Source organism: Bos indicus, chromosome 3 (assembly GCF_029378745.1).
Source record: "Bos indicus isolate NIAB-ARS_2022 breed Sahiwal x Tharparkar chromosome 3, NIAB-ARS_B.indTharparkar_mat_pri_1.0, whole genome shotgun sequence".
Lineage (NCBI taxonomy): Eukaryota > Metazoa > Chordata > Mammalia > Artiodactyla > Bovidae > Bos > Bos indicus.
The window spans coordinates 55,448,353-55,473,276 of record NC_091762.1 but is presented as its reverse complement, the minus strand read 5'-3'; the positions used below and the strand labels follow the sequence as shown (position 1 = coordinate 55,473,276).

Sequence of the window (24,924 nt, the reverse complement as noted above, 5' to 3'; positions counted from 1 at the left end):
TTAATTCGGTGATTCCTAATATGTCGATGTTCACTCTTGCCATCTCCTGCTTGACTATGTCTAACTTACCTTGATTAATGGACCCAACATTTCCAGTTCCTTCTTTCTGGAGCTGTTAGTAATTGACCTCTGTTTTTCCTTACTAGCATATTGGACACCTTCTGACTGGGGGGGGGGGCTCATCTTCCGGTGCCATATCTTTTTGCCTTTTCATGGGGTTCTTGTGGCAAGAATACTGGAGTGGTTTGTCATTTCCTCTCCAATGGACCACGTTTTGTCAGAATGCTACACCATGACCTGTCTGTCTTGAGTGGCCCTGCACAGCATAGCTCATAGCGTCATTGAGTTACGCAAGCCCCTTCTCCATGACAAGGCTGTGATCGATGAAGGGAGGAATGCTTATAAGACCCTACAATTGTAGATAGAAATATGATCATTTACTAATATATTGCTGAGGAGATAGAGAGATGAAATCTCCATAATTTCAAACATACAGTATTAAAATGAGGTTTGAGGAATAGTAATCAAAATTTGAGGAGGAAGGAACTGTATTTTATGTACTTTTCTTTCATTGCCCACTACAGTTCTAATATAAACATATTTATGATTTGGTTGGTTTATAAAATTACTATATTTGGTATATTTATGTATGTGTAAGCCTGCTAAGAGAAATGGAAACTTTAAGATAACATGGCTGCAATTTTCAGATAAAGTAGATATGTTTCTGTGAATTTCAATCTGAGCCACTGCTTTATAGGAAGAATGGCATGATCATCTTTGTATCATCAGTGTCTAGAACTCTACATTTAATAAATTGTTGCTGAATGAAGCAGTTTTGAAAATGCAAACCTGTATGCTATGTTATAGGACAGAAGATGAGAGTTCCTATGCCAAGACCCAAATTATGGTTTATATCTGAACAGACTACTCCCACTTCTTGTGAATGTTTTTGTAGTACCTTGTGGAATATGACTTTTGTAGGAGGAACATGCTTGCAATTATGATTATTGTATACTACTATATAATTTGTCAAGAGAACTAAACATTCCACATTCTAAATTGTTAAGAATGTGTGATTCCTTCAGATGGGTAATAATCAGGGGTTTTATGAGTTATTAAAAACAGTATATTAATGTACTGTTATATGTACCATAAAATATAAAATATTTTAAATTAAGGCTGTAATTCAGAATCCGTTTACGATACCAACTTGACTCCTAATATATTGGTGTCATTTTATTTGATATATTAATATTTGTGAACATCATCTTTACAGTATGAGAAAAAATCAGTGAGATACCACTAAAAATGTAATTAAGTAATAGCTAGGAAGCTTCATTTTTAGTAATTATAAAAGAAGCTTATGTATTACATTGGACATAAATTTAAATATGTATTTAATACTTACATTCAGTATACTCTGTAACATGCCATTTAAACTTAATTCTTATCATGTTTTCAAGCAAATATATTCTCTGAGTAGAACAATTTTAAGAGGTTGGGGGGCCATTACCTTCAAAATTTCAGACAGGGGACTATTCTACATTAGATGACCATCCCAGAAATCTGTAGTCTTCCGAAAGTACCTTCTCAGTAATGAAATCTAGTATCTTTTACTGTTAGATAGCTCCTCCTTTATTTTTTGTATCATTCTTTCAAATGTGCATAGGGAGTATTAACTACCCATCTAAAGAAGTAAACATTACAAGTGCAATTGAATGAAGCCTTCTGGATACCTCTCTCTAGCATTTTTTCCCTTCCCATCCAACTACTTTACTTTATCCCCAACTACTTTACTAAATCTGGTATATTTAGAAATCATTTCCACACCAGATGTTATTTCTTGATAAAAACTCTAACTCTGAAACTGTTTTTTCTTGTGTAATCAGCAGACCTGAAGACCAGTATGGACGGTGTAGTGGTTGCTCCTGTTTTCTTTCATGTACCACATTTCCATCAACTTGCCAGTAAAACCCTGTAACTTATCCTTCACTAAGTTTTAACTTGTTTCAACCAAGTCACTGGGTTCTTTTTTATTTCTATTTGTAAACAGGTGTTACATATCTAGCATTAACTAATTAGGTTTACTTCTTCAGGGACCTTCTTTTGTGTTCTGTATAGTTTCATTGTTGTTCCCCAGGCCCAGCTCTGAGTAACTGACAACTTGCTTTCTATTTCTTCACCCTAATCAGTAAAATAAAACATTAAATGAGAACCCCAGGTCTGTTCCCCACTTCCGTCCTCTCCCTTTCTCCCCTCCTTTTACCGTCCTTCCTCCCTCCCTTCTTCTCTCCTGTCTGTCCGTCTGTCTATAATCTGTTTATAATCTTAGTTTGATTGCCTTTTATTGTATACTTTCAAACAACATGGGCATCTCTGGGCTTTTCCTTTCCAATCTCTTTTCTCTTAATATCTCTTTATTCTTACGCTGCCAAATTCTTACATTATGCTTGAAGGAAATATGCTACATATATTTTGTTTATGCCTATGTTTTAAAAAAATATTTGCCATTTTAGCTAGCACATTGGAGTTTTTGTGTGATAGGTCTGCTCTAAATTAAGCATGACAAATAAAAATTAATTTTAGTTCCATATTTTCTTCACTTTGATATCCTATAATCTTTTGCCAAAACACTTTTTGACTGGTTTTAGTGATAATGGTAATGATTGAACTGATGAAGATTTTTGTATTTTACTAGTTTAATCAGTCTATATTCTCTCAAGATAAAACTTTGATTGGTCTTGACTCTTCTGGTATACTTGTAGTTGTTACTATTTTATTAGAGGCTTTTGGCTTTCTTTGTCATAGTATTTGACTCTGCCTGGTCACCACTTCCCTACCTATCTGACTGTCTCTATCTTATTGTCATCATTATAACCAAAATTTCTGAGTATTTCCAGAATTATCTTAGGAGGTGATAAAGCCCCTAGTAGAAACTCTGGCTAGAAGAAATGACTTGTGGTTCACAAGTATAGATGAAACAAAAATACAGTGTGTAAGTAGACCTTTAAAAATTTTGTTTACCCTTTGTTTTTAAAAGTTTCAGTTGAGGTTCAAGAGGGAGGGGATATATGTATACCTGTGATTGATTCATATTGATGTATGGCAGAAACCAACACAATATTATAAAGCAGTTGTCCTCCTATTAAAAATAAATAAATCTTTTTAAAAAGTTTCAGTTAAAGTATAATAGTAATAGGTGTTTGCAACTGTTATCATTATTTCTTTTAGTATTAGGTCTAGGACTATAGACACAAAACAGGGTTTGTATGTTTTATCTCCTGGGAAGCACAGGAATGGGGAAGGTTTGGAATGAAGATCACCAGTTTTACCTTCAGTCCTGTGAGGACAAATAAAATCTAGACACTGAGAAGGATTTGTTTCTCTGATCGTCTAGAGCACTGCTTAATATAATTTTTGAAGTTGTTTAAATTTTTAACATGATTAATTTTGTATAAAGGAGGTATTCTGGGAAGTTAATTAGTCAAGGCCTTGTTGTATGCCTTTTTGTGAATATGGTGTATTTTCCTTAAAAGTCCTTTTTGCATATTAAGCTCCTAAGAAATAGGTAATAGCTAGAACTGGTTGACAGTTCTATTCCTCGTGTTTTGAGAAGTCTCCATACTGTTCTTAGTGGCTCTATCAGTTTACATTCCCACCAACAGGGTAAGAGGGTTTCCTGTTCTCTACCCCCTCTGCAGCATTTATTGTTTGTAAGTTTTTTGATGATGGTCATTCTGACTGATGTGAGGTGACACCTAGAAGTATGATTGATTTTTGAGTCTTCTTGTATCCTGTGATACTATTGAACTCTTTTATCCTAAAAGTTTCTGGTAAATTTCTTGGGATTTCCTATGTAGATGACCATGTTATCATGTAATAATGACAGTTTTACTTGCTTTTCAATCCATATGCCTTTTATTATTATATTGCAGTAACTAGATTGTCCAGTACTGTGTTGGATAAGAGTGCTGAAAGTAGACATGCTTGTTCTGATCCTGCTCTTATTTAGCCTTTCACAACTACATATAATGTTAGTTGTAAGCTTTTTCTAGGTGCTCTTTATCAAAATGGGGAAGTTCTCTATCCTAGTTTACTGAATTTCTGATTGTGAATGCATATTGAATTTTGTCAAATGCTTTTTTTCTGAATCGTTATGAACTCTTGTTCAGCTTAAAGTAGATATGAATGTCTTTTTTAAACCGTATGTCCAGTGTCAAGTACAGCATCTAGCACAGGTAATAGGTATTTGGTAAATATTTGTGGGATAAATGGATCAGTCCTGTTTGGTCAGGATATGGGACAGTCAGATTTAATCAGGTGTTTATCCTTAGAGATCTGTAGGATCATGTAAGAGCATCAAGGGGCTTCCCTGGTGGCTCAGATGGTAAAGAATCCACCTACAATGCTGGAGACCTCGGTTTGATCCCTGGGTTGGGAAGATCCCCTGGAGGAGGGAGTGGCCACCCACTCCAGTATTCTTGCCTGGAGAATCCCCATGGACAGAGGAGTCTGGCAGGCTACAGTCTGTGGGGTCGCAGAGAGTTGGGACAACTGAGCAACTAAGCATAGCACAGCACAAGAGCCTCAAAGACCTCACTAAAATCATATGGTTTGAGTGAGATAAATATTTCCCAGAAGCTCAGGGGAGAAGAGCATGCAAAATGAGACAAAAAATTACTAGTGGCATCCTTTAGAACAGGGTGGAAATATGACCCTGAGTTCAGTTTTGTGGTGTAAAATGAGATTATTTAGAGTGATAGAGAAGACAAACATTTATTGGGGAATATTTTTCTTAATATTGGAGAAAAATCATATATAGAAGTTTGAATTGAAGTTATCATTAATAAATTAGAGAAAATTTTAGGTTTCAAAGCAGGGTGCTAGACCTGTCAATATTATTTGGAACTCTGATTTGTGGTAAGAGAAAACTTGAAGTCACACTAATTCAAGCAAAAAAGGAATTGGTTGGCACTGTGACTAAGAAGTAGGGGCACAAGGGAATGTTTGCTTTCAGTTCAGTTCAGTCGCTCAGTTGTGTCCGACTCTTTGTGACCCCATGAATTACAGCACGCCAGGCCTCCCTGTCCATCACCAACTGTCGGAGTTCACGCAAACCCATGTCCATCGAGTCAGTGATGCCATCCAACCATCTCATCCTCTGTTGTCCCCTTCTTCTCCTGCCCTCAATCTTTCCCAGCATCAGAGTCTTTTCAAATGAGTCAGCTCTTTGCATCAGTTGGCCAAAGTATTAGAGTTTCAGCTTCAACATCAGTCCTTCGAATGAACACCCAGGACTGATCTCCTTTAGGATGGACTGGTTGGATCCCTTGCAGTCCAAGGGACTCTCAAGAGTCTTCTCCAACACCACAGTTCAAAAGCATCAATTCTTCGATGCTGGAAATTGCTTATTTCAAGTACATAACTACTGCTAAACCAATCACTAAATCTAAGGATTGAATACTCTCATCCACATGCAGCTTATGCTTCGTTTTGTGACAGGAATGGTGGAGAAGCCAGGCAAATTTTTTTAAACAAGTCTGTTTTTTAGAATAATGACTTTATTTTTTGTTTTTTAAGAGGATTGTTGTCTGTGCCTGCGTCTTCTCAAAGCGTTAGGATGGTGAGGTAGAAAGTGGGAAAGAAAAGGAAAATTGTTTTTTCTTTTTTAACGTAATGATAATGTTAAACCACCCCCATTCCCACTTTTTATCTATTGAGAACCAACAAAATGCAAATCATAATCAGAATTAAAGAGACTGCTTAAAAATCTCATTGTCTGTCACCTGGATTACTGCAATAGCCTCTGTATCATGTCTATTGTAGTGTAATAAACGCACCTCAGAATTCTTTGGGTATAAGAGGTGTTTCTTCTGCCAGTCTTGCCTGTGCTTAATTATGGAGCATCATTCATCTGGTGGCTAAGCTGGACTGGAATGTCCACTGTGGCCTCTCTCACAAGCCTGGTGCCTCAGCTGGAATGGCTGGGACAGCTGGAAAGCTTTGGTTCTCTTCCACATGGCCTTTCTCCACATGATCTCTCTCATTCTCCAGGGGCCTGCCGCTAGCAGAATAATCAGGACTTCTTTAAATAGTAGTTGAGTTTTCAAGAAGCAAAACAGAAGCTATTAGGCCTCTTGAGGCCTCTTCTTGAAACACCCTGCCCATCATCAGAATGTTATTTCCACTCTACTATTAGTTAGAGTAAGTCAAAAGGTGCACTTTGAGTCAGTGTGGAAGGAGGCTACATAACGATATGAATATAGAGAAGCAGGATTCGTTTGAGGCCATTTAGTAACAATCTGCCATAGCTTCATAGCAGGTTTCCCTGCCTTTCCTTGCCCCGCTCAAATCTACTTTTAACACAGGAGGTCATATAGTGTCACTTCTCTGCCTAAGCCCTATACCATTTCATTTTGAATAAAAGCCAAAGTCTTTTTATTGGCTTATGAGGCCCTATATAATCCTTAGTCAGATTGGGATTTATAGTTCATCTGAAACACAAAGTACAAAGTAGGCAGTCTTGGACTTGTGTAGCAATTCAAAAAAGCTGTCAGTGTTCTGGGCTCTTCCTCTGCTTTGTCATCCTTGTTGTTTTTGTCCTGTTGACCTATTACTGTCATAGGATGGCTCCTGCACCTTTGCCTAGGCTTTGGGTGTGCATTCTAGGCAAAGAGAAATGGAAAAGTGGAAGCTTCTTCCAAAATCCTGGGTGTCTCTTTGACAAGGATTTTCATATGACTACTTCTAGCTGCAAGGGAGTCTGGTAAAGTAAGAATTTTATCTCTGCACTTTGTTGCATCTAACAAAATGGAAATTTTCTTAGTCAGGAAACAGGGGCTGGATATTATCTGTCAGTGTTATGAGCCAGGAACTGTACCATTGCTATAAAAGCACACTTAGAAATAATACAGTCAAGGTAGTTATAATAATTCCATTGTACTGAAAAAGAAATTGAAGCTTTAGCATGGTTACAGTATCAGAATATATGCATGGCCAGTCTGACTCTAAATGCTCAGTCCTTTCTGTCACACTGTATTCAGACTGAACTTTTTGTTAAAACACATGTGTGTTCACATGTGCACCACACATACACACAATATAGCCAACATTTGCTGCTTCTTTAGATTTTGTTTGGTTTTTGTGTCTGTCTTCCTTAATAAATAGAATACTTGAAAGAAAGTAGAATTGTGTCATTTCCATTATCTGCTGTTGCTGCTAAGTCGCTTCAGTCGTGTCCGACTCTGTGCGACCCCATAGACGGCAGCCCACCAGGCTCCCCCGTCCCTGGGATTCTCCAGGTAAGAACATCCATTATCTAGCACTCAGTGAATATTTGAATAAATGAAGTTTTGTTTTGTTTTGTTTCTTTTAAATTAAAAGATGGGAGAACCAAACATAATTTGGCAGATGGGCAAACAGGTACAGAGGGATAGGATAACATGCTTGGGTTGTATAACTAGTGACACATAGTTGGTGTTAGAAGTGGCTTCTTGCTTTCTGGTGAGAGCATTCTCTCCTTAGATGTGGAAGGTTGGATTAGGATGATATGAGAGAATAAGAGGAAATAGGTCCTGTTAGTATCTCTGAATTTAGGCACATAATAGTCCTTAGTTAATGCAAATCAGTAAAATAAAGGGAAATGGATACTCCTCTCAGAAGGTAGTATGGAGTAAAAGAGCACCAAACTAGGAGTTAAGAGAATAATATGCTAAACATAGCCAGGTCACTTTTTATTTGTGACCTTATGTGCTTTGACCCTGCTTTCCTCAAAACTAAAATCAAGGGAGTTATACTACATGATCTTTGAAATCTCTTCTAGCTAAATAGTGTATGAATCATTATACCCAGTGAGTTTTTATGGGTTCTCTAACATTTCTTGGCATCTATCAGGTCAGGCTGTTTTATATTTCTATAATATAGAGAAAGTAACAGCTTTTTCACTTCTTCTCTGGGAACTTGGCCAGTGAAAAGTAAACATCCTTTCCTGTTTCTCCCTAAATAAAGTACTTGGTCATAAGTGACAGACTTTTTTCTTCATTTTGTTCATTGAATGTGATCCTGTTCTTATTTTAATGTTTTTCTTAACTTCACTGTGAGTTTGTTGAAATATAGTAAATTGAAAATGTCAAGTTTATGTTTAAGCCTACAGATCAGAATTTCAGTATTTTGTAAAATAAAAATAGTTGTATTTATCAAATACATATTAACACATTTGTGTATTTGAAAATACTTGGCTGGCACATGATGTGGTCTAGTTATAATAAGTGGGATGTGTAGTCTCATTTTTTGCAGTAGAATTGTATTGACTTGAAATATCCTAGTTAAATAATAGCAATATATTATATCTTATATAATATATAATTATACTTATACTTATACTTATACTTATATCTTATACTGTAGAGTATAAGATATCATTATAAGCTTTTATATGTGCCAAAAGTGAAATAAAGGGAAAATTACTTTTGATGTCTTTAAAAAATAAAGACTTTTTTTTATTATAAATGTCTTTTTAAAAGAAAGACATTCCTAATTAGACAGGCAGCATATATTAATTGCTCTAAAAATTGAGAAAATATGGAAAACTTTGAAGAACAAAATGAAAATCCTTCTTAGTTTTTTTTTCTTTTAGCTCAGACATAATATTTTAATCTCTCCCCTTCCAGTCTTTTTTTTTTTTTATTCTTATTTTAAACATATTTTTAAATAAAATTGTGTGTACACAGCAGCAGTACACTGAGGTGGACATACTACTGAGAAATAATAAACAGTATAAGTAAAAGAAACTTTTCTTTATTCCCCATTCTGTTTGAAATTCTTTTGTTATGACACTTGGCATTTTGAACTTTCTCTTTCCTATATGTTTGTTTAAAGCCCTGCTACTTGTAAGTTTGTATGGGAGTCTGTCTGTGCCTAGCATATATTATTATTTTAAAAATTACTGCATTTACCATTCTATAGAGTAATTATCTTATTAGTTTACATTTGTCAAAGTAGAATTACTGGGTCAAAGGGAATCACTATTTTAAAATTTCTTCTTACAATCTGGATTATTGCCAACAGTATGATTAGAAAAGTCTTTGTCAATTTAAAAGGTGAAAATGGTACAGTCTCTTCTGTGATAGCACAGGTTTTTTTTTTCAATAGAAATTAACACATACATGAAAGTGAACAAGGGAATGATGTTAAAAGTATAACGTGGGCACTGGCTTAGTTCATCTGTCATTTTCCCAAGAATGTTAATATTTTGAAGCAGCTGGGTTTTAGATTTTTTTAATTTTAGAGAAAGCCTTAGCAGTATATGAAGACCTTAAGATAAAGGCTGAAAATCCTGTTTGGTAGTTTGGAGCCTCTGTTGTTATTAAAGAATAGTCTTCTGTTGATCTAATTATCATTCATTTGCAGATGAAAATACTTCTGTTTTCTTTGTTGTTTTTGCTGTTATATTCATTTATTTTATTTGCAACTTGGGATGACCTTCCAGTCTAAGGGTATATCATGCTTCAATTCTGGAATATTCTCATGCATTTATTTCTTCTTGTAGTGCTTCTCTCTCCTTGTCTTTATTTTCTTATTCTGGAGCTCTTATTAGGTGGATTTGGATCCTCTCATTCTGTCTTCCAGGCCTTTTAATTTCTCTTTTATCACTTTATGATGAATTCAGAGTAATTCCTTCAAGTTATCTCTCTGCCAGTATACTAATTTATTAGCTTAGTCTAATCTGCTATTTAACCTATCCACTGAGTTTTAAATTTTGGTTCTTTCGAACTCAATCTAATTTTTGTTCTTTTGTTTTTTATTCATTAAAGTCTCTATTCCTCCTTTTATCTGTTTCTCTACATGAAATCTACTAACCTAAAAATCATTTGATTGTACTGCTATAAATCCAAAGTGTTAATTTTACTAATGGTTTCCTTGATTTTGGATTTGATCCATCTGATTTGAATGACTGCATTAAGGATATGGATGATATAAAATTTAAAGTACATTAAAAATAGGTAGGATGAGTCATGAAAGAGTTGAAATATTTTTTGAACAGTATTTTGTGACAGTGGATTTGGATTGATAGTGAAAGGAATAGGGTATAAGAAAAAAGATATAAGAAAATATAGCAGCAAAAATGTTAGATTAATTTATGTAGAATGGAGTGGCTAACTAAGCTTGTTGATTTCAGTGGTAATTAATGGTATTTCTTTTTTGTATAGATGCCTGGAGAGTCATGAATATTATTAGGAGTTTAGTTTTATGTTTAGGATTACGTTTGGTTTTTCCTTTTCCTTCCTTTTATCTCTTTACTTTCCGAACATATTAATGAATTTAAAAAGGTGCTTGTGATTAGAAGGTGGATCAAACTTTGCTTCATTTTGAAAACATGGGAAAAGGTTACCTACAATTTACTTTTGGAGGAGACCTGAAGTTCATTATAATAGGAACACAAAGACTTGACTAGTGGATGAAAGTGAAACACTTGTAAATGTAAATTAATATAATGTTCCTACAGCCTTTCAGAGAACCTACTGCGACAGAGATTATCACTGAATATTTTCACTGGTTAAATAGCTGTTTATTTTCCCGAGGCTGATTTATTTCACTGTGTCAAGATTATTATTACATTGCCTAGTATTGATTCCATTCATGATGTAATTGCTCTTATTATTTTTTAGGGTAGAGACATAATTTAATAGATGGAATAACTCATTTCAGTGTTCCAAATGGAAGAAAATTATATTTTCCAATAACTTTCACAGTTTATTGCAACTAAAATTTTCAGGAAAGGAGTAATAGTACTGTAACCTTTTTTATCAGCTGTTAGGGGGCATAGTTTATCTTCAGTTCAGTTCAGTAGCTCAGTGATATCTGACTCTTTGCAGCGCCATGGACTGCAGCACACCAGGCCTTCCTGAAGATCACCAACTCCCGGAGCCTACTTAAACTTATATTCATCGTGTCAGTGATGCCATCCAACCATCTTATACTCTGTCGTCCACTTCTCCTCCCCCTACAATCTTTCCCAGCAACAGGGTCTTTTCAAATGAGTCGGTTCTTTGCATCAGGTGGCCAAAGTATTGGGGTTTCAGTTTCACCATCAGTCCTTCCAGTGAATATTCAGGACTGATTTCCTTTAGGATGGACTGATTGGATGTCCTTGCAGTCCAAGGGACTCTCAAGTCTCCGACACAGCAGTTCAAAGGCATCAGTTCTTCGGCTCTCAGCTTTCTTTATAGTCCAGCTCTCACATCCATGCATGACTACTGGAAAAACCATAGCTTTGACTAGACAGAACTTTGTTGGTAAAGTGATGTATCTGCTTTTTAATATGCTGTCTAGGGTGGTCATGGCTTTTCTTCCAAGGAGCAAGCATCTTTTAATTTCATGGCTGCAGTCACTATCTGCAGTGATTTTGGAGCTCTCCCACCCCACCCCCCAGAAAATAAAGTCTGTCACTGTTTCCACAGTTTCCCCATCTTTTTGCCATGAAGTGATAAGGCTGGATGCCATGATCTTAGTTTTTTGAATGTTGAGTTTTAAGCCAACTTTTTCACTCTTTTCTTTCACTTTCATCAAGAGGCTCTTTAGTTCGTCTTCATTTTCCGCCATAAGGGTGGTGTCATCTCTGTATCTGAGGTTATTGATATTTCTCCTGGCAATCTCGATTCCAGCTTGTGCTTCATCCAGCCTGGCATTTCTCATGATGTACTCTGCATATAAGTTAAATAAGCAGGGTGAAAAATACAGCTTTACAGACTCCTTTTCCTGTTTGGAACCAGTCTGTTGTTACATGTCCAATTCTAACTTTCTTCCTGACTTGAATACAGATTTCTCAGGAGGCAGGTCAGCCTCATCTCTTTAAGAATTTTCCAGTTTGTTCTGATCCACACAGTCAAAGGCTTTGATGTGGTCAATAAAGCAGAAACAGATGTTTTTCTGGAACTCTCTCACTTTTTCGATGATCCAGCGGATGTTGGCGGTTTGATCTCTGTTTCCTCTGCCTTTTCTAAATCCACCTTGAACATCTGGAAGTATGTTCAACACAGTTCACAGTTCACGTATTGCTGAAGCCTGGCTTGGAGAATTTTGAGCATTACTTTGCTAGCATGTGAGACGAGTACAATTGTGTGGTAGTTTGAGCATTCTTTGGCATTGCCATTCTTTGGGATTGGAATGAAAACTGACCTTTTCCAGTCCTGTGGCCACTGCTGAGTTTTCCAGATTTGCTGGCATATTGAGTACAGGACTTTCACAGCATCATCTTTCAGGATTTGAAATAGCTCAACTGGAATTCCATCGCCTCTACTAGCTTTGTTCGTAGTGATGCTTCCTAAGGCCCACTTAACTTCACATTCCAGGATATCTGGCTCTAGATGAGTGATCACACCATCGTGGTTATCCAGGTCGTGAAGATCTTTTTTGTATAGTTCTTCTGTGTATTCTTGCCACCTCTTCTTAATATCTTCTGCTTCTGTTAGGTCCATACCATTTCTGTCCTTTATTGTGCCCATCTTTGCATGAAATGTTCCCTTGGTATCTCTGATTTTCTTGAAGAGACCTCTAGTCTTTCCCATTCTTTAGTTTTCCTCTATTTCTTTGTATTGATCACTGAAGAAGGCTTTCTTATCTCTCCATGCTGTTCTATGGAACTCTGCATTCAAATGGGTATATCTCCTTTTCTCCTTTGCTTTTAGCTTCTCTTCTTTTCTCAGCTATTTGTAAGGCCTCCTCAGACAACCATTTTGCCTTTTTGCATTTCTTTTTCTTGGGGATGGTCTTGATCACTGCCTCCTGTATAATGTCACGAACCTCCGTCCATAGTTCTTCAGGCACTCCGTCTATCAGATCTAATCCATTGAATCTATTTGTCACTTCCACTGTTTAATTGTAAGAGATTTGATTTAGGTCATGCCTGAATGGTCTAGTGGGTTTCCCTACTTTCTTCTATTTAAGTCTCAATTTGGCAATAAGGAGTTCATGATCTGAGCCACAGTCAACTCCCTGTCTTGTTTTGCTGACTGTATAGAGCTTCTCCATCTTTGACTGCAAAGAATATAATCAATCTGATTTCAGTATTGACCATCTGGTGATGTCCATGTCTAGAGTCTTCTCTTGTGTTTTTGGAAGAGGGTCTTTGCTATGATCAGCATGGTCTCTTGGCAAAATTCTGTTATTCAGTTCAGTCACTCAGTCATGTCCGACTCTTTGCGACCCCATGAACTGCAGCACGCCAGGCCTTCTGTCTGTCACCAACTCCCAGCGTCCACCCAAACTCATGTCTATTAAGTCGGTGATGCTATCCAACCATCTCATCCTCTCTCATCCCCTTCTCCTGCCCTCAATCTTTCCCAGCATCAGGGTCTTTTCTAGTGAGTGTGCTCTTTGCATCAGGTGGCTAAAGTATTGGAGTTTTGGCTTCAACATCAGTCCTTCCAATGAACACCCAGGACTGATCTCCTTTAGGATGGACTGGTTGGATCTCCTTGCAGTCCAAGGGACTCAAGAGTCTTCTCCAACACCGCAGTTCAAAAGCATCAATTCTTCGGTGATCAGCCTTCTTCACAGTCCAACTCTCACATCCATACATGACCACTGGAAAAACCATAGCCTTGACTAGACAGACCTTTGTTGATAAGTAATGTCTCTGCTTTTTAATATGCTGAGACATTAGGTTGGTCCCAACTTTCCTTCCAAAGAGTAAGCATCTTTTAATTTCATGGCTACAATCACCATCTGCTATAGTTTATCTTAAGTTATTGATTATATTCTATTTATCTCCTGTTCCTTTCCAAAAGGTATTTGAGCCATGTCACAACAAAAGATGGGAATAAAATATGGTTACTAAAAATCCTTTTAGGAAAGGAAGTAAACATGGTAACTCCATATGGTTTATATCTAATATCAAATTCTAGCCAGTATAGTTGCTGTGATTGAATGTCAATTTTGCCTTTGAGCTTCCTGGACTATGAATTCTCGTTATCACAAAGAGGAAAGCATGACTTCCTTAGCAGTGATAGATTTTCCTGAATTCTGAACGAAGAATATTAAATAATTATATCATAATCAACAAATCATTAAGAAAACAAAACAGAACCACTCTGCCAGGCGTAAACTCTGCTCTCAAATTGTTCACAGTCTTTGGAGTTGTCAGATAAGAAAAGGAATACTTGTTTAAATAAAATCCACATTATCAGAGTACACAGGAGAGAGGCATTTAATCTAAATTCTAAGAGAGGGCATAGGCAGGAAATTCTTTTCCAGGAAAAAAATTATGGTAAACTTTGAGACAAAATTAAAGTTAACTAAGAAAAGAAGGGACTAGGAAGAGAGAATTGAAGGAAGAAGGAAAAACAGTACATCCTAAAGGTGCAGCATGCATAGTAGCTAAGCCAGAAGAGATTGTCTTTGGCAGTTAATTTCTGTAATTTGATATGATTGGAATTTAGGGAGCAAATTGAAGTAGGAGTTGAAGTAGCCCAAGGGTAACTGTGTGTGTGTGGGGGCGGGGGGTTGTTTTTGGGTTTTGGTTTGTTTTTCTTTTGTTTTTGAAGGTGATAGTCTTTGTCTGACTCTTCATGACTCCATGGACTGTAGCCCTCCAAGCTCCTTCATCCATGGACTTCTCCAGACAGAAATATTGGAGGCATGGGTTGTCATGCCTTTCCCCAAGGGATCTTCCCAACCCAGGGATCCAACCTAGGCTTCCTACGTTGCAGGCAGATTCTTTACCATTTGAGCTATCCAGGAACCCCCTTTTGTTTTTATTAGCCTTTAAATATTAGTACCACAACTTCCAAACCTGCCACAGAACTCTCTAGTGTGTCTCAGCAAACTCTCAGGAAGCTGCAGTATACTTTAAAATTTTCAAGGCAACACAGTGATACCATTTGTTGCGTACCATGTGAGCTAACCAGAGTCTGTAAAACTTCAATATTAAGGTTATTCTACAACCCGTATGTACTGGCAGAATAGGTGATGAAGGTGGGGAATGTCCAATCTGATTTCAGGTTTTGAGAAATTCCAAGTTACCCAGTGTGCAGATCTTGTTAATAAGTAACTAGTTATTAAAGAATGAAATAAAAATTAATTTTTCTTTCAATGTGTATTATTTTAAAAAGATACTAAATTATTACAAGTATTGATTAAGTTATTTAGACCTTCAGATCAGATCAGATCAGTCGCTCAGTCGTGTCCGACTCTTTGCGACCCCAGGAATCCCAGCACGCCAGGTCTCCCTGTCCATCACCAACTCCTGGAGTTCACTCAGACTCACGTCCGTCGAGTCAGTGATGCCATCCAGCCATCTCATCCTCTGTCTTCCCCTTCTCCTCTTGCCCCCAATCCTCCCCAGCATCAGAGTCTTTACCAATGAGTCAACTCTTCGCATGAGGTGGCCAAAGTACTGGAGTTTCAGCTTTAGCATCATTCCTTCCAAAGAACACCCAGGGCTGATCTCCTTCAGAATGGACTGGTTGGATCTCCTTGCAGTCCAAGGGACTCTCAAGAGTCTTCTCCAACACCACAGTTCAAAAGCATCAATTCTTCAGCGCTCAGCCTTCTTCACAGTCCAACTCTCACATCCATACATGACCACTGTAAAAACCATAGCCTTGACTAGATGGACCTTTGTTGGCAAAGTAATGTCTCTGCTTTTGAATATGCTATCTAGGTTGGTCATAACTTTCCTTCCAAGGAGTAAGCGTCTTTTAATTTCATGGCTGCAGTCACCATCTGTAGTGATTTTGGAGTCCAGAAAAATAAAGTCTGACACTGTTTCCCCATCTGTTTCCCATGAAGTGATGGGACCGGATGCCATGATCTTCGTTTTCTGAATGTTGAGCTTTAAGCCAACGTTTTCACTCTCTTCTTTCACTTTCATCAAGAGGCTTTTGAGTTCCTCTTCACTTTCTGCCATAAGGGTGGTGTCATCTGCATATCTGAGGTTATTGATATTTCTCCTGGCAATCTTGATTCCAGCTTGTGTTTCTCCCAGTCCAGCGTTTCTCATGATGTACTCTGCTTATAAGTTAAATAAACAGGGTGACAATATACAGCCTTGACGTACTCCTTTTCCTATTTGGAACCAGTCTGTTGTTCCATATCCAGTTCTAACTGTTGCTTCCTGACCTGCATACAAATTTCTCAGGAGGCAGATCAGGTGGTCTGGTATTCCCATCTCTTTCAGAATTTTCCACAATTTATTGTGATCCACACAGTCAAAGGCTTTGGCATAGTCAACAAAGCAGAAATAGATGTTTTTCTGGAACTCTCTTGCTTTTTCCGTAATCCAGCGGATGTTGGCAATTTGATCTCTGGTTCCTCTGCCTTTTCAAAAACCAGCTTGAACATCAGGAAGTTCACGGTTCACATATTGGTGAAGCGTGGCTTGGAGAATTTTGAGCATTACTTTACTAGCGTGTGACTACTTAATAAATGGAATTGTTAGGTATTTCTTTATACCCCTAGTCTATGGGGCATAAAGAAAAAAATTCCTGAGACACTTAAGTTCTGGATTAGTACCTAGTATTAAAGTACAGATTTGTGAAAGCAATTCATGTGGTATTTTCTAAGTCTATAAAGATAGAAGCAAAAATATCAGATATCTAGAGGAATGCAGTTAGCTTAAACTTTTTCATTTAAGAATTGTTTGCCTCAGTTTACTTTACCTAAGCTAGACAACAGAAATTTGGGATTTTCTGTTTTTATAATAATCCTTCGTATTTGATGACCAGTCAAAGGTGGATTTATAAAGTTTGGAAACTGAATAAATAGATGTTAGGACTGACATTCCATTATAAATAGTGATAAACCTAATAGACATTTTAGTCCAGATAGGAGATCACTCTGTTTGTATTTAAGGCCAGTTGGTGTAGATCACCTATTTCAAGAATTTGTAAGAGCTAAATTGTACATACAGATATGAAGTTTTATTTGTTCTCCCTTTTTTTTTTTTTGGTCAGAGTTTCAAAGGAGCTCTTGGCCCTAAAAGGTTAAGAACAAATTTATACATCAACTATATACTTCATTTTTGGGCTTCCCAGGTGGCACCTGTTAAAGAACCCTGCCTACCGATGCAGGAGACTTAAGAGACTCAGGTTCAATCCCTGGGTTGGGAAGATCCCCTGGAAGAAGGCTTGGAAACTCACTCGAGTATTCTTGCCTGGAGAATCTCATGGACCAAGGAAACTTACTGGTGGGCTACGGTCCATAGGGTCTCAGGGAGTTGGGCACAACTGAAGCGACTTGGCACACACATACTTCGTTTTTTGCATAGTATGTCTGTTGGCACCAGGTAAATTCGTACCAAAGCCAAGACAAAATCCTGGTCTTTGCATCTGTTAACACACTATTTTGCAAAATACATGTTTTTCAGAGGTTAAGAATTAGACATAATTCTTGCACCAAGAATTTAAATAGAAATAATTTTATGGGTGTGATGAATTCTCAAAAAAATAAAAGAAAATCTTTTAATTACTTAGATCTATGGTTCAAAAGATACATAAAGGGTGAACATCTCTTCTGTGTCTTTCACAAACTTAATTCCTCGTCCCAAAGGTAAAAGTTAACTTAAAAACCAATAGTGTTATAGTATTCGAATTTAAAATAGTGAATGATGTATCAGTACAAATAGCCAGAACATGTTTTCTTGTTTTAAATATGGATTAGATGTGCTTACCTGATTTGATTTTCATTTTAAGATGAATAACTGATACTTTGTATTGTCTTAGCTTCTATCAGTAGGATATGGTTTAGACTTTTTTTTTTTAGTACTTATTTTTATGTAATGTCAACCAAATTATCAATTGGGATAGTTAGCCATGAAATATATAGAGTTCTAAAATAGTTTTCCCAAGCCCTAATACTTTTAATTGCTTAACTAAAAGGTGGTCATAAGGATATAATTTTATTTTTGCAAATATTATTTTATTTTTAAGAGATTTCTTATAGAAGATAAAATAGAATTTTATCTTACCTATGGAATTTAATAATAATCTTTACTTATTAAGTGACTATATACTGGGCCAGGAATTATATTTGGAATTTCACATACGATATTTTAAATTACCATGTTACCTCTGAAAACTGCCTAATATTTATATGTTGCAGACAATTAAACTGAGTATTTGAAAGGTTAAATAACTTTCTCAACTTTCACCGTTTAGGTGCTGCTAGAATCTAATTTGGGCTTGTGGAATATCAAACATTCACTGTTTTTACAGCCCAAAGATGCCTTTGTGTGCAGATGTGTTTATTTTAATGTAAATTTGTCAGGTAATGCTATTTAGTGAGTGGGCAGAGATTTTGAAGAATTGCCTTTAGTACAATTTTATTCTTATACTGAATATTTTACTGAGCAAATAACTTTTTCTAAACTCCCACATTTGTATGTTTGTTTTTTTTCTCTAGGGCGATTCCCGAAGTCTTCCTTTTTCTGAGAATGTGAGTGCTGTTCAAAAATTAGACTTTTCAGATACAATGGTGCAACAGAAATTGGATGATATCAAGGATCGAATTAAGAGAGAAATAAGGAAAGAACTGAAAATCAAAGAAGGAGCTGAAAATCTGAGAAAAGTCACAACAGATAAAAAAAGTTTGGCTTATGTGGACAACATTTTGAAAAAATCAAATAAAAAATTAGAAGAATTACATCACAAGCTACAGGAACTAAATGCACATATTGTTGTATCAGATCCAGAAGATGTTACAGGTATTTTATTTGATGTTTATATAGTGTACTAACAAGAATGTATTATTTTACAAATAGTAAGATTTTTGCCATGTATAGTCTTTAGCCTTAACAAAAGTACAGGGGCTATATTTTCTCCTACAGTTAAGGTCTTATTTATATTTTATTCAGAAGTGCATTGAGTTGATGGATGTGAAGATTAAAATATTTACTTAGAGATGAGTAATTCTGCTGTCTACTCTCTTACTCTCTGTCACTAAGACATTACTTATTTTCCATTATTTGTGTTTTGTATTGGATCAACCACATGCTCTTACCTGATTCATTCTTGTGATCAGCAACACAAGTTTGCCAGATGACTTTTTAAAGTTAAAAATGCACTGTATGACCAAGGGATATTTTTATTTTTTTGCAAATGTCGTTGTTCAAACCTGTGACCTCTGTTCTTTGTGCTCTAAGTGACTGAATTAACAACTTACACTACCAGGCGTTTTGTTTGAAAAGAAGAAAAATGTTTAAAAAGCCAAATATTACTTTTTTTCCTTCGGTATAGAAAATGAAAGGAAAATACAACCTATAAGTCCAGCTTAAGAGCATAATTTCTAAACATTAGAATTAACAGATGTTCATGTTGGAAATTTTTCAAATGGTACAGAAAATAAAAATAGAAAAATGACCTCTATCAAGTCTAGGCCCTCTCCCTAAAGGTACTATTGCTTTTTTGTTGTATATCCTTACAGAAAAAAAAAGTCTGTATTTGTATCAGTGTTCATCCATTTATATTTATACATTCTTTCCAAACCTTTTTACTTAACAAATCATATAAGACACATTTGATCTAATAGTTTTGTCTTTGCAAAGAAAATATTTTAAACTAGTAATTTAATGTCTATAATCCTTAGTTTATTTATTTGCAAAGACAAAGAGTGGTATATGTAGAGTGATGTATCTAGCACCATAGAAATTTTAGAAGAACCTGTGTGATTAGCTAAGAAAAAATGATATAAGTAAAATTAAAGTGAAGAAAGTACATAAATTTGATTAAGATCCATAAGTTGCCAATCTTAAATGTTGTACTTCTGATATTCCATGTACTTGATAGAACTTGTTTTAATACATTCCTTTCAACATCTGGGACTTACCTTAGGGGTTTCATTTGGAGATTCAATGTAGAGATTTTAATCATGTAAGAATAATTAAATCTTAAAAGTGAAAGAAATCATAAAGAAACCAGTCTTCTTATTTTAGAACTGAAATAATCCCAAAGATGTAAATTAGTTTGCCCAGAATTACAAAACTAGCTAAAGAACTCTTCAATCTAGTATTTTTTTATCCACGTATTCAATAATTACATTATAAATGGAAATTTGTATTATGAAATGCTTTTTTTAGCAATATCATATAAACTTGGAAATAGCCTGTTCTGTTGGAACTCTGCCGAGCTCTACATTCTTTGCCCATTACTTCTTTAGGAGAGTTCTAAAATAAGAAACTGTGCTGGAGCTTTAAACTCCATTTAGAGAAAACATTTTGCTAATCACAGAATACCAATGACTACCTTCTAATTGGAATATAAAAGTGTTTTTGCCATACAGAGAATAGCCCATTTGGTTTCCCAAGTCATTTTTAAACAACTAACTTTACTGAAGTGTATAAATTACTTATGATAAAATGCACATATTTTAAGAATATGATTTGATGTGTTTTAACAAATGTCTGTATCCAGGTAACCATCACTACAGCTAGGGATCCTGACCATCACTTCAGTGGTTCTTGTATAGTATACATAATAGTCCTGTCGATCTCTGATTCCCATGTTTGGGTTTAGGTAACCACTGGTTTGCCTACTATCACTTTAGATTAGACTTGTCTTTCCTAGAGTTTCATATGAAGAAATGACCTTATAGACCTTCTGTCAGATTTCTTTTCTACCTCAACACTCAATTTGGATATCACTGAATCCTTCCTTGACTTTCTCTGATTCTCTATTCTGCTTTGTCCACTCATTGTTGTATTATGTTGTATTACAATTTATTTTTGCACATTTTGATAGTACTTACTAAACTGGATGATGCTTGAGGACAAGACCATTGTTTTTATTCAGGTATTTTCAAGGTTTATCATAAAAGAGTGGAACATAGTAGGTGTTGTGAATATTATATCTCAAAAAAAATCCCAGTAAATAAATATATTAGTTTTTATAATTATAATAATACCAAACCATAATTTATCATGGTATTTTATTTAATAACTTGGGGAATAAAACCTTAAATAAAGTTTTATGATAAATATTTCCAGAAACTTTCTTTGCTGTTCATTTGACTTATCAGATAATTACAGGGCAGATGTTCTATGAAACATAACTTTCTAGTGTTACTTCTTAATGCTTAAGTTTGTTGCAATGAACTTGACAAGTTGGTTAAAATTTGAATGTATTAAAAAAAATAGTTCTCTTCACAAATGCCATATGCACACATCTTGGTGATGTTTGTTTTTTTTTTGCTTTTGTTTTCATTTTCTCTTATAACTTGACTGCATTAAAATCAACAATAGCACAGGGGATTAAGGTAGTTAATCATTAATTTTTACGTCAGATTGCCATGAAATTTTATGTTTTACATCACATACTAAAGTAGACAAAATCATTTAACTTGATTAGATCTGACATAAAGAGTCAAGGACCTGGTGTTTGCTTTCAGTTCTCTAAAGTATAAGTATGTGCACATACTTACATGCAGAAGTATTTGGCTAATTCCTGTTGACTTGAGGGTATGTGAGCAGAATGAATGATTCAAGGAGATAGGGATAGAATATAAATTTGCATTGTATATATGATTGCCATGTAAGCAGTTAGGAGACCTGCTTTCAACTCACTTCTGCAATAATTAACTCCTTTAGCCATTAGTTTCTAATTTGTAAAATAAGGACATTTATCAGATAAAATTTAAGACTTTAGCCATAAAAGTCTCTGAAATGTTGCTTATTATAATGTGAAGATGATCATTTGAGACTGTTAATGTCTAAAATATATGTGTTCGTTTATTCTTGAGTAGTAAAAAGCGAATTTTTTTTATGTTCTCTTCATGTTTATGATATTATAAGCTTCCTATTCACCTTCCATATATTTATAGGATAGTCTCATGGAGTATTATTATTATTCCCACTTGGAAATGAGGCTGACTGTACTTTGTGAAAACAGTTTTGAATCTCTGTAAAGTGGATTTGTAATCTAGGTCATAGTTGATAACTAAAACTCTTAAATATTTAAGAAAGAACTGATTTTCTGAATCTTTGGAATCTTATATGTTATCCCTAAAGAAGAGGACAAGAATATTTCTCATATTTTATTAGGTATAACTAATAATTTGTATAGTTTAAATCCCTCTGTTTTTACCTTATTTCCTTCTCTTTCCCTCTTCCCATTTCCATTTTCTCTGACCCCAACATGCTTAGATTGATTTTTTGCCATTTGAGGTGGGGAATATTTTCTTTAATATGTAGAATATTCAGAAAGGCAGTATTGATTTAATATAGAACTAATAGTGTTGGAATTTTGTGTGTGGTTTTGCTTGTTTGTTTTGGCCGAAGTGCACAGTGTGCATTATCTTAGTTCCCCAACCAGGGATTGAACCCATGGCCCCTGCAGTGGAAGCACAGAGTCCTAACTATCAGACTGCCAGGAAATTCCCTGGAATTTTTTGGAATTAACTTTGGAAACTTCTCAATTTCTGAGCTGTATCTGTATCGAGGGAGCCAACTTAATAACTAAAATGTAGTTTATGAAGTCTTTCTTGAATGAGTACAAGTGAGAATTTAAATTTCTTTTTTATTATTGGCCTATCCACCTAAATGTAGCATAGAAATTATAGTTGACTTTTATGTTTATTAAAAGGTGTAGCTTGATTTATTATGCTATTTCTACATAATCCTTATTTCTGATTGAATTTCTCATTTTGAGGTAAGCATATGTTGAATTAAGTTGTGAACTTCTAAGGAAAGGATTGCTATTAGGTTGATAACTATAATCATTAATTAACAAGTCACTTTTAATGCCTCTTTATTTTCTTGTCTTTAAAATCATGAAATTAGTTGATTTGTAGACATCTAATATGTGAATTCTTGATGATATATTTTTTAAAGTTAATACACAGTAAAACTGATTCTTCCTGGGTCCCTCATTCAGTGAATTTTAATACACAGATAGGTTCATCTAAATACCACCACAATCAGGAAAAAGGGCAGTAGTATCCCTTTGTAGTCACACCCTCTTCCTACTCCATATCCCCTGGCAACCACTGATCTGTCCTCTGTCACTTATAGTTTGCTTTTCAAGAATATCATATAAATGCAGCCATAAAGTTTATAACCTTTTAAGTCTGACTTCTTTCACTCAGCATATTTCTGTTTGAGATTCATCTAGGTTATTGCATTTAGCACCAGTTTATTCTTTTTTACTGCTGAGTAATAGTCCATCATATAGATGTACCACAGTTTATTTATTCATTCTTCCACAGGAAACTTTAGAGTTCTTTTAAATTTTTTGGCAGTTATCAGTAAAGCTGCTATAACTGACCATTAACAGGTTTTTGTTTGAACATGTTTTTGGTCCACCTAGGTAAATACTTAGGTGTGTGATTGCTAAATCATATATTAATATGTGTGATAATACAAGAAACTGCCAAAGTGATTGTATTATTTTTCCAGAGTGGCTATATTATTTTTCATTCTCACCAGCAATATATGAGAGTTCCAATTGTACCACATCCTCTCCAGCAGTTGGTATTGTTAATGTATTTTTTTAAGCAGTCTAACTGGTGTGTAGTCATTGACCATATATATTATTATAATTAGGAAGAGGAAAGAAAAAAAATGGCACCATCTTAAGCAGAATTTATGAAAGAATTGTGCATGCTGTAGGTACAGAATGTAGGCCTTTTCTACCAACAGTTAAGCAATAAGCAGTTTTTGAACATTAAGGTGTCATGTAACAGATGAAGGCAGTTATGAAATTTTAATGCCTAAGTCGCTTATTTTAAACAAAAAAAAATTACAGCCCACAATCTTGTTTCTTTTTTTCTTAATCTCAAGATCATCAACTAAGTTTTGTTTGTTTCATATCTGTATCACCTAACATCATGCCTGAGAGTAAGCAGGTCCTCATTACCTGTTTGTTGAATAATCAAAATGAGTTATCTTTTAAGTCTATATATTAAAAGCAGTCTTTGAGCTGAAGATTGATCAAAGACTGCCAAACTCATAGCTTTGTGCTTCTCCCTGATCTTAAGTTGCATTGGATTTGTTGTTAAAAAAGCCCCATTTTCCCATCTCCTATGTGGGTTAGCTAGGGCATAGTCTAGATGTTTCTGCCACATGCCAGATCATCCTCAGAGCTCAGAAGGATTTATAGCTACTCAGTGGTTCTATCAGAGAAGGCAATGACACCCCACTCCAGTACTCTTGCCTGGAAAATCCCATGGATGGAGGAGCCTGCTAGGAGGCAGTCCAAGGGGTCGCACAGAGTCGGACACAACTGAGCAACTTCACTTAAACTTTTCACTTTCTTTTTTTTTTTTTGACCTGGTGAACAAAGAAACTTTAGTTGCTCAGTCATGTCCGACTCTTTGTGACCCCATGGACTGTAGCCTACCAGGCTTCTCCGTCCATGGGATTTTCCAGGCAAGAGTACTGGAGTGGGTTGCCATTTCCTTCTCCATCATTTTTCACTTTCATGCATGGGAAGCCTGGTGGGCTGCTGTCTATGGGGTTGCACAAAGTCGGACATGACTGAAGTGACTTAGCTTAGCAGCAATGGTTCTATCCAGCTTCCCTGGTGGTTTAGCCAGTAAAAAATCCACCTGCAATGTGGGAGACCTGGATTTGAACCCTGGGCTGGGAAGATGCCCTGGAGGAAGGCATAGCAACTATAAAATTCTTGACTGGAGAATCCCCATGGACAGAGGAGCCTGGCAGGCTACAGTCCATGGGATAGCAAAGAGTCACACATGACTAAGTGACTAAACACAGCACAGCACAGTGGTTCTATCATTTCATAGACATTTTTTCCATATGTTTTGACTCTAAACTTCAGTCGTCAGTTTTGTTTTCACACTTGGGGCCCAGTTACTGACTTTTATAAATTAGCTCTGGGCCTTCTCAGTACTTCATTCCTTTTTAGTGCTGAATAGTATTCCATTATATGAATATACCATGTTTTCCTTAGTTATTCACCAGCTGATGAGACATCT

At 35.7% G+C, this 24,924-nt stretch overlaps 1 protein-coding gene across 3 annotated transcripts in view; it reads left to right on the top strand.

Annotated features, from left to right (window-relative positions):
• PKN2 (protein kinase N2) overlaps positions 1-24,924 on the top strand; it is a 135,728-nt gene that overhangs the window by 29,642 nt on the left and 81,162 nt on the right. For all 3 annotated transcript variants that reach the window (XM_019957146.2, XM_019957147.2, XM_019957145.2), the window contains exon 2: positions 18,400-18,700. In XM_019957146.2, the coding sequence (XP_019812705.2) occupies positions 18,400-18,700 (301 nt within the window). The remainder of the gene's footprint in view (positions 1-18,399; positions 18,701-24,924) is intronic.